Below are 14,214 nucleotides of genomic sequence, written 5' to 3' on the forward strand. Positions count from 1 at the left end.
GACACGCACGGCCACCCTGGGTGCGATGCAGTGACAACTACTCCTACAAAATTTGCTCTGTTGGGGTTTTTTTTTTTTTTTAGATATGCAAAGAAACAATTTACAACTGAAGTAGTAAGAGCATTTCTCTTCATAACGCCTCATGAATAAAGATTTTAAATAAACACATTTGAAATAAACATTTTCAGAAGCAAATATGTTTTCCTCCATTTTATGCTGTTTTGTCCAGGTTTGATTTGTTCACACATCATATTAAAGATTTATTAAGATCCTCAAGTGATTACTGCTGTGAAAATTGTCATCTTATTTCAGATTACGAGATTAGAATGACGAGAGCTGCTCACGACAGTGGCGGTTCTATCATTGTGGGACACCCCGAAATCATGAAAAATTCCAAAGTGTTTGCCTGATCACATTTACTACAAAAAAATCTGCTAAAAATAACTATAATACATAATTGCTTAATGGATTAGTTTCAACATGTTTAATAAAGTTGGAGAATATCAACGTGGCCCTTGCATCCTTCGATTTTTCTGTATGTGGCCCTTGGAAGAAAAGGTTTGGAGACTCCTGCATTAGAAATTCCAAAAGAGTTTTTAGAAACACATCTAAAAAAGATTATTCAGCCAATGTTTTTTTTTTTTTTTTTTTTTTGGAGAAACAATCTGAAAGTCAATGTGACGAAAAAAGGTCACAGAATGGAGCGTGGGAGTTGAGAGATGTGTTCCCCCCAGCCCTCACAAACATATATTCATTAGGCTAATTCTGTCCCCAAACCACCAATTTTGATTGTAAAGATAACGGTGAACCTTAACTGTGTGGATGTTGCATTTCAGAAGTAAAATAGAAGAAAAAAGTTAATGCAGATAACAGTCCAAATGATGTACCACAACAGCAGGTGACTTTCCTCTATGTAGCTACCGTAGCCCCACATTTCCTGCCCTTGTCTTTCTTTTCCGCCTACAGCACAATGCAACAGGAAATTAAAGAGAGCTCAAGAAAGCGCAGTGACACAGTTGAAGAGCATTAAAACGCATTTGAATTGTAGCTTGTCTGCGAGTGAAGAATCAAGACGAGGCTTCTTAAAGGAGATCAGGTAACGTTGACCCACAAAATGCTTTTGAGATGAAGTATTCACTCATGAATTCAGATTCTACAGCACGCAGTAAATGTTGAATGATCATTGAGCACAGGGGTGTCGAACATGTTTTAGTTCAGGGGATCTAATACGCTATCAATAATGACAATTTCAAATTCCCCTCCCTTTTTTTGGGTGAAAATAATGACAAGTACATTTGGAAAATATTCACATTGATTGATTATCTTCTTGCAAATGTTGTAGTGTTGTTTGCACCATATATAAAACAATGTTTTAAGATCTAGAAATTATTTGAAATGTACATAAACCGCCACATCCATCTGGAAATCTTGACAAACCATTGAAAGAGATGTGAGAACTTTTCATAATGAGGGTATAGCTGACCCCCTGGCTTGTAAATGTACACATAAAAATACAAACAAGTTGCTGCAGCGCATGACAAAAAAAAAAAAAATGGGGGAGATGTTCTGACTCATACAAACAGCAATCAACAAATTTAAGACATCTCGTGACTGTGAACTCCTCCAGATTATGAGGTGATTAACCTTCTGCATCCCAACAACAAATAAATAAGTGAAGCTACCACATGCTAATGTAACCATACCACCCGTGTATTGTCAACTAAATATCTTCTTTGTACCCCACCTAATGCCCTTTATTTATTTATTTATGCCATGACAGATATGAGTGCTGTAAGCTAGAGAGGAGAAAGAGAGACTACATGTAATCTAATGAATAGCATTGATATTGCGGTATTATAACCCTTTAAACAAAAGACATTTGAACAAAAATGGTGGCGCAGCACGCGCAAACAGTAAATCTAGCAATACTCACAGACAGACATCTTTATCCGGAAAGAGGAATGGCTAATATTACTGTGGGTTACTGAGGAGCTGAGACATTTCCACATACTTCTCTATCTGTATTATACTGACCACTGGTGGACAAGGAGCAGTACAATGTCCACTGAATGGAAAAAAAAAGTTTCTTTCCATTGTATTCAAATATGTTAAGTGAATTAATGGCAGGGCGGCCCGGTAGTCCAGTGGTTAGCACGTCGACTTCACAGTGCAGAGGTACCGGGTTCGAATCCAGCTCCGGCCTCCCTGTGTGGAGTTTGCATGTTCTCCCCGGGCCTGCGTGGGTTTTCTCTGGGTACTCCGGTTTCCTCTCACATTCCAAAAACATGCATGGTAGGCTGATTGAATGCTCTAAATTGTCCCTAGGTGTGAATGTGAGCGTGGATGGTTGTTCGTCTCTGTGTGCCCTGCGATTGGCTGGCAACCGATTCAGGGTGTCCCCCGCCTACTGCCCGAAGACGGCTGGGATAGGCTCCAGCACCCCCCGCGACCCTGGTGAGGATCAAGCGGTTCGGAAAATGAATGAATGAATGAATTAATGGCATTTGATTTCAGTTAAATGGGGGATGAGAATTTTAGACCTAAGTCTTTTGTTTTCAGAGTGGTCACGGAACAAATTAAACTCGTCTCTCGAAGCAACGCTGTAATCTAAATGCGTTTCAGAAAGCCAACATCCATGTTTTCCGCAATGTCTGTCTGAGCATTCGCTCTTTTTAGCAGGTCACCATCAAGTCAGCAATGAGCAACCAAACAGCAGGAGAGTGTCATGTCCCTCCAGCAGAGTACCAGGTCTACTTGTTCCCAGCCGTCTACATCTTTGCCCTGGTCTTTGGTCTCCCTGGAAACCTGGCTGCCATCTATGTGTTCACCCTCAGGGTCAACCCCCGCACCGCCTTCAGCGTGTACATCAGCAACCTGGCCCTGGCAGATGTCGTCATCCTGTGCACGCTTCCCTTCCGGGTCCACTACCACCTCAATGGGAATGACTGGGTGTTTGGCGACGTCGCCTGCCGAATCACGGGGATCCTTTTCTATGCTAACACCTACATGAGCATTTGTTTCATGACGTGCATCTGTGTGGACCGCTATATAGCCACAGTGCATTTACATGCTTATTTGAAGCTGAAGAGGCTGCGGTACTCACTGCTCACCAGCGGCATCCTCTGGGGCATCGCAGGAGTGGCCGTGGTGGTCTTCATACTCATGGGACCTCTGCAGACAAACGGTACCAAATCAGGGAGCCACAGCTGCTTCGAGAATTTCGCCGCCCATGAATGGAGCTCGCGTCTGTTGCCCTACAGCGTCCTGAGCCTTATCTTCTGCTGCCTACTGCCCTCTGCCATCATCCTGGTGTGCTACCCGCTGGCTGCCAGGCGCATTTCCAGGATCCACACCAAGACGGCCGGGCGAGCTTTGAGGGTCATCTACACCATCCTGGCCATCACACTGATTTGCTTCCTACCCAACCACGTCGTGTATCTGCTACACTTGCTTCGTCGCATGGGGGTCATCCAGAGGTGCCCGCTGGCCAACGGCATCTATAACGCCAGGCGGGTCACCATGGCCCTCGTCATCCTCAACACATGCCTGGACCCTCTGCTCTACTACGTTACCACCAGTCACTGCACATGTAAGGCCCTAAAGAGGACTTGGTATAGAGTCCGGAGGCGTCGAGCTGTTTATACTATCACAGTGCGGAAAGACGGTGCAGTCAGTGGTAGCTCGCACGGTCATCACCGTATTATTTTCCTTGAAGACAATAAAAAATATTGAAATAAAACTGATTCAAAATATTAATATACCGTATTTTCCACACTGTAAGGCGCTTTGGAGTATAAGGCGCAACTTCAGTGAATGGCATATTTTAAAACTGTTTTCATATATACCGTTTTATAATGCGCATAGAATAGCAGCTACACTAGTGGCTGCGGTTGCGCTATGCATCCATTAGATGCGCTATGCATCCATTAGATGATGCTATGCTAAAGGGAATACAATACAATACACCTTTGTTTATGTAGCACTTTTACAACCGCTGCAGCTGGAACAAAGCAATTTACAAAACATTTAAAATACTATGTCTAAGAAATCAGAATATTGAGCCATCCAAGGCGCATCGGATTATAAGGTGCACTGTCAGCTTTTGAGGAAATTTAATGCTTTTAGGTGCGCCTATATAGTGTGGAAAATACAGCATTTTTAGATGAGCAGGATGAATAGTATATATACGGTACATTAATGATGAGTTCAATTACCTCTCCCATTTTTGTTGTCTGGGGTGCAGGAATTTTTACCCGTGACTCTCCTTACAAGTTTGACGTGTGTGATGTGCAGTAGATCCTTGACAGCACAAGAGATAGGACCAGGGTGGGGCGCTAGACGTCACATCTGATGGGTAGCTTCGTCTCCATAGATGTCTATACATAGATTATGTACAGTATATTGATGTTTACATATGGCTGTCCTCTGTTGCTATGCATGCAGCACTTCTGCATTTTGTTTTATAAAAAAATCTGATGAATGTTAAGGAGTTGATTAACACTGCTGTTATATGATTGCCTTTTTTTTTTAATTAAAGTGAATGATATTTTAACCTAGTGGCACCGTCAGACAGTTGCTTTGTGTGCTTATTCTAAACACTGTAAAAATGAGCCAGCATGGGTAAATTAAAACGATAGAAACACCTTTCATAATTTGAATGTCATGTAATATCGTTGAAAAACATAGTTGAATAATGTTGTTAATGATGTTATGTATGTAATGTCATGTAATATCATAATGACCAAAGAAACCTGAAGCTGGGCACATCCACATGGCAAAAACACATCTCAAGGAGCCCCGGCCACAGACCATCCAGGATGCACCACAACTCTTTCAGTGACCCACTGACAAGCTGTTTTACGATTAAATATCAGCCATGGTCCAAATTATTATGCAAATGAGTTTATGATTTTTCTAAATACTGTAATGTCATGTAAATGGTACTCAGCATCATTTTCAAGTCATCAAACTGTTCTACAATAAATTGAATGTTTTTGAACAAACCTCCCAATGGCAACTATTTTGTTTTTTCAAAAATAAAAATCATGATGCACAGCAGTGTTTCAATATTATGGGTTGTAAAAAAATTGTTGAATTCGCAGCATTAGGAGGTCGTTTTTGCTGAAATAAAAAGCCATTTCACCCAAAAACATCTAAATAGGCCTAGTTACATTTGGCCATAGGACCTCTTATTTGATAGCGGCTTTACAAGTCTTGCACCCATTGAACTTGTTTTGCAGATTCTTCGCGTGAATTTATTTGCAGTACATCAGAAAAGCCTCCCCATGCTGCCTTTTGGAAGTGAACTGCCTCCCACCCTTACAGCTCTTTGCTTCAGGATGCTCCAAAAGTTCTGAACAGGGTTGAACTCAGGAGAGGATTGGGGCCACACTACGAGTTCTTCCCCCTTTTATGTCCATGGGCTTTTCATTTCCGGCAAGGGGTCCGTCCCAAAACACCATGCCTGTTTATTCTTGATTCACACACAGTAAAAGTTTTTTTTTTCCATTTAAAAAACGTTCACTTTGTTTTATTTCTACATCAAAAATGTCTTCAAGATATGCGTGTCATCTACATTTAATACATTTAATTTGGTAATGCACTTTTTATTTGAGAATCTCCAAGTGCGACAGAGTTAGAAAAGAAAGCAAAACCAAAGTTGGTAAGTTACAGATTGGCAATAAATACAGTAGAGGTAAATAAAAACCGACTGTCGCAACAGTGATTCAAAACAATGCTTCTTTCAATTTCTGACCAACAGGTTATGAATTAATGGGTATAAATGAACATCATGATATAGGACTGTTGCCTCTCCTCTTTATCCACTCTCTCCTGTGTTCCATCAAAATAACATAATGAGCGTGACAAAAACATGTAATTGTGGCGGACACATTCTGCCTCGTAAAAGAAAGCTGCACATGACTAGGAAACAAAGAATCTGAGCATTTCTATAGCTTGCCAACTAAAATTATGTTGAAGTTGTGAAACATTGACAAATCATATAATTATCTGTACACAGTTTAACTTACCAGTAGTCATTTGTGGCCCACCAGTTCTTTAAATTAAACCAAAAAAGCGCCACACCCCTCATTAGTCATTCAATCAAAGTCCAGATGGGAGCCCTTTTTTCAGCAGAGTTGAAAGGAAGCTACCAAGGTCTTCATCCTGATGGAAACAAAATTTAAAGGTAAGACTAAGGCATAAAATAGATGATTCTCCTGAATCATAATAAATGACTAAAATTGCTTGCAATACACAAAGCCACATACTGGATGCACCATCACAATGACTTTCAACCAAATTGTCATGCAGGATGGTAGAGTCAGCGTTTATTTGTTTGTCCGGTTGACAAAACTCACCGTGGGACATTGCTGTGTCTGCTGTGTGGTCACACAACTTTCACATCACATTTGGGACAACGGCCAATTGCTTTCAACACAAAGGAGCGCCATCTCGCAGTGAGTCTCGGGTGTTCCAACTTCATTCGCTGTTGCTACTATGCCGCAGAGCAAGCACATTCGCAGGTTGCCTTCAAACCCCCATTCCGAATGGGTACTTATTTTAAGCGTCTTACCAGTCTTAGTACTAAGACAAACATTTTTATGTAAGTGGTGTTTGTTGGTAATTTCCAGCACAACACACACGACGAGCAGTATGCACACACGGCGATGGTTTTCCTTATCGTGGGTGGTATCTTGTATTTTCAAAATCAGTACGTGTTGCTTGATTTACACACAGGACAGCAAGCGGGTAGAAAACGGCGGCTTAAGTGGTCAGTGTGAAAGGCGCTACTGTCAAAGCCTTGCCGCTCTTGTCAGTCTTGCCACTATCATGGGCTGCAGTTTACCTGATAACTCCAGGAAAGCAGGATGACCTTTGTGTTAGCTTCCTCTGGTGAAGATGACACTTTGATGACGATGGACTCCACCATGACAGTACCATCGGGAAGGTGCTGGATGGCGTACCCCTTTAAGACACTGCAGTGAGGAAAAAGATGAACACAGTCTGCTATTCAGGCCTGGAATGGCACGCTGTGGAATGTAAGATAAACAGTGACTTCCCAGCCATGTTGTTTCCTTGCTACGGTGTGAATGTAATGGATAGAATTGACTGTAAGACTCAAACGTTCTATTCAAAGACATATTCATAGAAAAATTATATTCAGACATGACCCCAGACAACCCCTGGCTACCAAATCGCTCTCTGCCACTGATGTTGATTGGCTCAGTTTGCTGTCGATATTGGAAATGGATAAATGGGCTGCTCCCTCTAAATTGTGGACTGGACCCTTGGAGAAAAACGGAAGAAAATAAGAACTAAATAGCACCGTATCGGCCCAAAAGGTGCCAGCTCACTGGGCATCTGACCTCTATGGCCAGTCTATCCCTGGTGGGTTTTTTAATTGAATCTCACATATACGGATGGGGAAAAAAAAGACTTGAGAAAAAAAATCATCAAAAAACTCTGCCGCGAATTTATAACTGATAACTTTAAAACCACATTTTTTGCACTGAGAAGATGTCAACCAGATTCTTACTGACTCTGGAACTGATTATTTTTGATTCCAGAAGGAAAGAAAAAATGCCTTTAGTCGGGTAGTAGCTTCCATTTGAGCATCAAATCAGGAGAGTACAGTTACACAGGAAATTCAGGGCTTGCTATCATCCTTATCTTTCAAGCACAATGCCGAACCAATAACATCAAAAATAATTTTTGTACTCAACCCATCAGGTTCTGTATGTGTTCTAAATACTTTTATTGGTGTATTATCATGTCTTCCATCTGCTCGTTTCATATCAAAAACTCTGTCAAGGGGATTAATTCATGAGAATGAGCCATTTTGTTCAATTTACATTTGATAAATGTTGATGAATGAAAACTGTCTCTTTTAACAAACAAATATATTATAGAGAAGACGTGGTCTTGGAAAAGTGCAAATTTGTATTCAAGAGCCAATATATGTTGATGAATGAAAACTGTCCCTTTTAACAAACAAATATATTCTAGAGAAGACAAAAAAGGAGGCACTGGGAAACGCGGTCTTGGAAAAGTGCAAATTTGTATTCAAGAGCCATAAGTGAATGTATAAAGCTAAGTTCCAAATTCTGACAGCAAACATGCATCTTGGGGCTGTTTGAATTCAACAGCAAAAGAGTTCTTTGCCTCCAGACACAGAACATACGGCCCTGAAAGCAACTCGTGGCGGAGCAGTTCCAGAAACTTCCTCACTGACCTCTTGAGGTGCGTGTATATTCTTCGAAGCGTGTCAGGGTCACTGTGCGGGTCGTGGAGCTGCACGCGACACGTGAATCGGAGCTGATGCTCGTTGAGTCCGAGCTCCTTCAGGGCTTGCTCCGATGACACCAGTTTGAGACTCTGTGCCCGGTGAAACATAACATTGTCACAGAAAGGACCACTCTCGCACTGTAATGATTGCCGCTCAAAGGGGTGTGTGAAATATTGTGTCTTTACTAAAATATTAATTTGCGTTTTGAATGACAATTTGTGTCCACCTTAGGGCTGAATGATTTTAGGGAAAAAATGTATTCAGATTTTTCTGACAGAGCTCAATACTGCAATTTTTAAAATTCTGCCGCAGGGCCAGTTCAGTACTGGACTCGGTACTGATCCCTAATGATGTAGTAAAGTTCTAGTGTAGTACAGTGTATACCACAAACACAATAATAAACAATGCCACTCTGACTGACCATCAGTATTTTTCTACAGTCATTTGCTACAGCTTTCATACTGGATATTATCATATTGTGTCCATGGTCATGATGTGGGCGGCACGGTTGTCGACTAGCATGTTTTCCCCGGGCCTGCGTGGGTTTTCTCCGGGTACTCCGGTTTCCTCCCACATTCCAAAAACATGCATGGCAGGTAATTGGAACACTCTAAAGTGTCCCCGGGTGTGACTGTTAGCGTGAATGGTTTTTCGTCTATGTGTGCCTTGCGATTGGCTGGCAACCGGTTCAGGGTTCCCCCCCCCGATAGTCTCCAGCATGCCCGCGAACCTCATCAGGATAAGAGGATTAGAAAATGGATGGATGGTCATTCTGCTGCGGTGGTCTATATTTAAACTTACATTATCTTTCATGATGAGGGTTCCATGCATGATGCGGGGTTTTTTGGGATCAGGTAAAGGCCCTGAAACAACACAATACACAGCTGATGAGCACCTTGGAAGTGAACATTGATTGTCTGGTCAAAAGTGAAAAAGAGGCTCCGGTTTTGGTTATGTAATGTTTAGATGTCAAGTATTGTTACAAACACACAGAAATGTAGATGTGGTCTGTGTTTAGTAAATGCACACACATACACTTTCCAGGAAAAAAAATGCCAGTGTCCCATCTGCATAGTTCAGTTTTCTTTGACTTTTTGCAACACTTATTTCACAAAAGGGTGCATCGGCAAAAGCAGACGATATCAATCAGAAAGACATTTGGTCATCCAACCGAATAATTAACAAAGTTGACTTTCAACCTAAAATCAAATGAATCAGGGCCGAAAAGTTTAAAAAAAAAGACAACTACACTGCATCTTCGATTAATATAGTACGACTCACCGCCTAGTGCCATTTCCCTCTTGAGAAGGTTCAGTGACATATCAACTGGAACTTTGGGATTTGTCGTCACTGTTGTTGTCTCACCGTTAGCCGGCATGTAGCAGTCGATACCTGCCGTGGCACAGCAGACATCGTACACTTCACGTTGAGGCTGAAAGGCAACCAAACATGTCAATCGTACGATATCCACTAACTGAACTCCTGCTCGATCTTGCCCTTGAGGAACTCCATCTTGACGGCTTCGCCGTGCACCAGCAGCATGTTGCGAGGTTCAGCCATGCGGATGAGCTGCATGATGCCCTTGGCGTCGGCGTGGGCGCTGAAGGACATGTACTCCACCTGCAGCTTCACGTCCAACTACGAGCATCGCAATGAGGTATTCAGTCAAGTTCAGGTTAATATCACATGTCACCGGAAAGTTACATTGTGGTTTTTCTTAGCAGTGGTGTTTTACTGGGCTGCATCAGACTTAGAGCTGTTGCTAATGTACAGCAACACTTTTTAGTCAAACACTTCAGTAATGTTCAGCTTGACAGATGCCAACTTGGCTTTTCACACTGCACTTAGTAGGACGCAGTGTCCCTTCGATGGACCCATTCATTGTGCATATCGTGAGGTCCCGGCACCACAGGACTTCTGCTGCCACGGCAAGGTGCCTCAAATTGAAAAAAAAAATTCGACTTGACATCAGACAAACATCTTCAATAGGAGTGGAGCTGAAGGAATGATTTCGTGCTATTTTGGCAGACTTAACAGCATGAGGATAATGGAGGAAGCCTTAATAAATGCGGTGTCTCTCAGTGTCCCAAGCTTTGGGGACACACAAGAGATGGCATACAGTGATGTGTTGAAGAAGAACTGCTCCCTGCTCAGCCTAAAATATTATCTCAAAGCGGTCTTTGCAGTACTGTAGCTCACAAACAAGATTAAATTATTTAAATTCCTGCTGAGTCATTAGGAAAGGATGGCCCATTTCGTTTTTTTTTTTCTTCTCGCAATTCAGTGGGAAAACGTGTCAACAGAGCAAATTGACTCAGTTGTGAGCCAACCTCACTCCGCTACAACCTGCATATGAGCACATTAATCTGTACCCAAAACAGTTCTAGAGCCAATTCATCTTTTGTATTTGGTGCAGTATGAGCAAGAAAATTCGCGACCGGTATACATGGTGATTATTCACTGGCTTGTTCTGTTTTAGACAGAGAGTTCAGCGGCACTTCTTTTCACAGCATGAATGAGGACATTGTGTTCGAGTTGTGCCTTTCAACTGCAGTGGCTTTTTGATGGTGTGCCGTGGCTTGCTACGCTGGCCAGATTAGAATTACATTTACCAACTCACGGCAGTATTACGCCAATTGTGCTGCTTTATGCACTTAACATTCAAGAGTCCATGTAGGTGGGCGAGGGGGCACGCATGTCCTATCCACTGATATGGAACACAGACATCAAACTTACGGTTGCTCTGCCCTCCATCTCCAATTTCCTCTGTCCATTCAGGATCTTGTGTCCAATTGTTCCTTGTACGCAGTAGCCTGGCATGATGACCTGCAGAGGTCAGAAGATGTCTTAATACATCAACTGTTGTCACTGGATCATGTCCGATTTTAGTTTAATTTCTTAAAGACCCCCACCATGTTCTTCTCATTGCCAGCCCATTTCTTGAAGATCTGCAACGACTGTCCGGCGTGCAGCATTCCTGGCGTTGCAAACACCACCTGTCAATTTGTCCATACTGCTTCAACTTCTCCATTGTTTTCAGTAAGCAGACAACGCTTGAAAGTGAGGGGGAAAAAAAAAAAACACTCACCATTGGTCCTGGGTTGTCGGCATACGAGCGGTCAAAGGCTTTGATGTGCTTGAATTCAAACATGTTCCTCTGCACAAATGTTTTCCTGATCTTCTGGTTGGTCCACGTGATGAACAGCTTGTAATAATGATTGGCTTTCTCAGTCAGCCCCGTGGAGAAGTAAATGGGAGCCTTCAAGTTCATTCTCTCCCTGTCAATGGAAGCTAATTAACATATAAACATAAAATGATCGTGTCCTCCCCCAGACCCAGAAGTTCTTTTTCTCTTAGTGCAATTTACCAAAATGTTTCCAAAAGAATGCAAAGTTCTTGGGCTCTTCCAAGGGCAAACACCGGGATGAGAACCTGGACAAAAATAATATTGAGTTTGTAGAAGCTTGTAAAAAAAAATGTCCAAACACAAAAGGTCCACATGTGTGTTGAGGAATACCTTTCCTCCTCGTTCTATGGATTCGTGAACTTTCTTCAGGAAATCTCTCTCTCTGCACCTCTTGGAGTCCCGTATGGTGGTGGCATAAGTTGACTCTGAGATGAGAATGTCTGGACGGCACTTGTCGATCCAAGCGGCACTGCCAACATGCAATACAAACAACGAAGGCATCAACGCTAAGTTGTCTGACTTAAACCAATAAAACAACAATAGAGATGTGGTGTATATGTTGAGTTTAATTCTGATGAACCCACAACCAACATTTCAGTTCGCCTTAGCTTGCTCGTAAATGCTTTCAAAGCTATTTCTGTTGAGTGGACAGAGTAAGGCAAAACTAAAGCAGATAACTTACCCCAAATGTCTGTCTGGTGTCATGTTGTAGTCGCCCTAAATGAGACAAGACAGTAGCAGTTACTCCGAGCTGATGCTTCACGTTAAGGTTTCAAGACAAGATTTCAAATTTGAAGCAAGGGTTAAAGTGTTAAGTTAGTGGTTCAAACGAGAGTGAACATTTCAAAGTCGAGTGTAAAACAACGGTAAGGTATCTAAATTATGGTTCCAAGCAAGGGTTGAGAACAATAACTTTGAAGACAAAGATGTAACACATAGAAATAACACAATTTACTTTGTTTGGTTGACACCAGTTTCTACTTGTTGAATCTTTGAGTGCTTGAAATGTGAATAGGTATATTGGTGAAAAGCAAACGGTGATGGCGGTGTTTCACTGTAAATAAATGCAAGCTCTTTTCTATTGAAAGTTCTGACTCACAGTGTAGACCACCGACTCCGAGCCTACTTTGATGTGCACCATGGCAGCGCCCAGAACATGGCCAGCGTAGTATGCCTTAATCTCCAATTCATCATCCACCTGAACAGACACACGCACACATCTCAATTAAAAAAGATGATTGACAGATGACGTAGCAGGGTTCTAATAGGTCAGACATTAAGAGCACACCTGGACAGTCTGGTGCAGGTTCAGTGGGATGACTTTCTTCATGCAGTCCTTGATCATCTGTGAGGTGAAGAAGTTGGTCTCTCCCTTCTTGTCTACTGTAATCTTGCGGAAGTCCTCCAACAGGATGGGGCAGATGGCCTTGGTAGGATGCGTCATGTAGATGGGCCCGTCATATCCCACCATCTCGCTCATGTAGGGCAGAGCGCCACAGTGGTCCAAGTGGAAATGGCTGCCAAGAGCAGAAACGTCTTTTTATAGGCTGTTTGCGGGTGATAAAGATATTCTTGCTGTTGAAACCAACCTGATGATGACACAATCCAAAAAGTCTGTCAACCTCCCATTCTGAACGATGTACGAGAAGTCTGGGAAGCGTCTCTGGAAATGACAATGTAGGGTTACTTTCTACAAAGGGAATGCAACATGGGGATCTTAAGGTATAGATATAGACAAATCAGTTGTTACCAGGCCCTATAACAATTGTCTGATCGAAAGTTAAATGTTGAGGAACAACGTAGTTCAACAAAAAGCTCTGCCTTTATTCAGAGAATTTTTGTTTTCGATTCTTACAGAAATGGAAGAATTTTATTTTGCTGTCTGCTGAACAACACCCCCCACCACAAAAAAAGAAAAAAGAATGGGATTTTAGCTGTAACGTGTGGATATCATGTACTGTACATAAAGCATGCCGTCGGCAGAGTCCAAATTGTTTTGGCAAAGTAAACTCACATCGTCATTGTATCCCATGTGCATGCCGCAATCCAGCATGATGTTTTTGCCTCCGATGGAGACGATGATGCAGCTGCGTCCAACATCTTGTCCAGCACCTTGCAGAAACACAAGACAAACAAGAAGGACGTCACAACAAATAATAATAAGACATGACAGAATTCGTGTTGTTAGCATCCCGGCTAAAAAACTTCTGCTGAATATCCACGAGCCAAAACTTCCAGATATTTGAAACTACTACAGCAGATTAAGATCATCCTAAATTTTACTTTAACTAACCATTAAGAAATGAATATGTTGTATTTAAATGTCGAATTCTGACAAAACGTGCTGATGCTAGCTAGCAAGTGAACTCACCCAGCGGTGTTACTTTTATTTCGGGCATTTTATTGCCCTTTTCTTTGAAGCTAAATTACGAAAGCGATCCGAACTTCTGATTACAAACACGTAGTCATTTCAAGTGAATTGCTTCTTGTTTTAGTACTGTAAATTTGTGCAATTTTATGGATTTCGCTCTCATAGAGTCAATTGTTCAAAGACACTGGTAAAGTAGCAGATTCCGGGCTTGATTTCAAAATAAGATGTACTATAATATTAAATCGCTGTAAGTAACGTTCAAATGTTGTGGTGATCGTATAAAATACGGAAATTAATGCATAAATTATGTCTTCACACCTAACATATTTTTAGAAATGACAAATCATGTCCTTCCGTATCCCGTTCTAC

At 41.9% G+C, this 14,214-nt stretch overlaps 2 protein-coding genes across 3 annotated transcripts; one reads left to right on the top strand and one right to left on the bottom strand.

Annotated features, from left to right (window-relative positions):
* The first annotated feature begins 984 nt into the window (after positions 1-984).
* LOC109528263 (lysophosphatidic acid receptor 6) lies at positions 985-3,739 on the top strand. 2 transcript variants are annotated; one of them, XM_019890645.1, is made up of 2 exons: positions 985-1,096; positions 2,677-3,739. In XM_019890645.1, the coding sequence occupies exon 2, from the start codon at positions 2,698-2,700 to the stop codon at positions 3,730-3,732; it is 1,035 nt and encodes a 344-aa protein (XP_019746204.1). In that variant the 5' UTR covers positions 985-1,096; positions 2,677-2,697; the 3' UTR covers positions 3,733-3,739. The 2 variants fall into 2 exon arrangements, with proteins under 2 accessions (XP_019746204.1, XP_019746203.1); XM_019890644.1 differs by having other exon boundaries at positions 2,680-3,739.
* Positions 3,740-5,585: 1,846 nt separating this feature from the next.
* ints11 (integrator complex subunit 11) lies at positions 5,586-14,034 on the bottom strand. The gene is made up of 17 exons (XM_019891187.1): positions 13,846-14,034; positions 13,489-13,586; positions 13,064-13,137; positions 12,763-12,991; positions 12,574-12,672; positions 12,157-12,191; positions 11,805-11,943; positions 11,655-11,719; positions 11,376-11,565; positions 11,200-11,283; positions 11,024-11,113; positions 9,763-9,925; positions 9,569-9,679; positions 9,089-9,150; positions 8,234-8,376; positions 6,848-6,977; positions 5,586-6,165 (listed from the first exon to the last, which is right to left on the bottom strand). The coding sequence occupies exons 1-17, from the start codon at positions 13,871-13,873 to the stop codon at positions 6,103-6,105; spliced, it is 1,803 nt and encodes a 600-aa protein (XP_019746746.1). The 5' UTR covers positions 13,874-14,034; the 3' UTR covers positions 5,586-6,102.
* Positions 14,035-14,214: the final 180 nt, after the last annotated feature.

This window comes from Hippocampus comes, unplaced genomic scaffold (assembly GCF_001891065.2).
Source record: "Hippocampus comes isolate QL1 unplaced genomic scaffold, H_comes_QL1_v1.1 scaffold174, whole genome shotgun sequence".
NCBI classification, from domain to species: Eukaryota; Metazoa; Chordata; class Actinopteri; order Syngnathiformes; family Syngnathidae; genus Hippocampus; species Hippocampus comes.

Coding starts and splice junctions, on each gene's coding strand:
- LOC109528263 (XM_019890645.1), top strand. CDS start 2,698: ATGAGCAACCAAACAGCAGGAGAGTGTCATGTCCCTCCAGCAGAGTAC.
- ints11 (XM_019891187.1), bottom strand. CDS start 13,873: ATGCCCGAAATAAAAGTAACACCGCTGG. Junction 12,673..12,762: donor ACCTGCACCAGACTGTCCAG/GTGTGCTCTTAA, acceptor GTGTCTGTTCAG/GTGGATGATGAATTGGAGAT. Junction 11,944..12,156: donor ACACCAGACAGACATTTGGG/GTAAGTTATCTG, acceptor GCATGTTGGCAG/TGCCGCTTGGATCGACAAGT.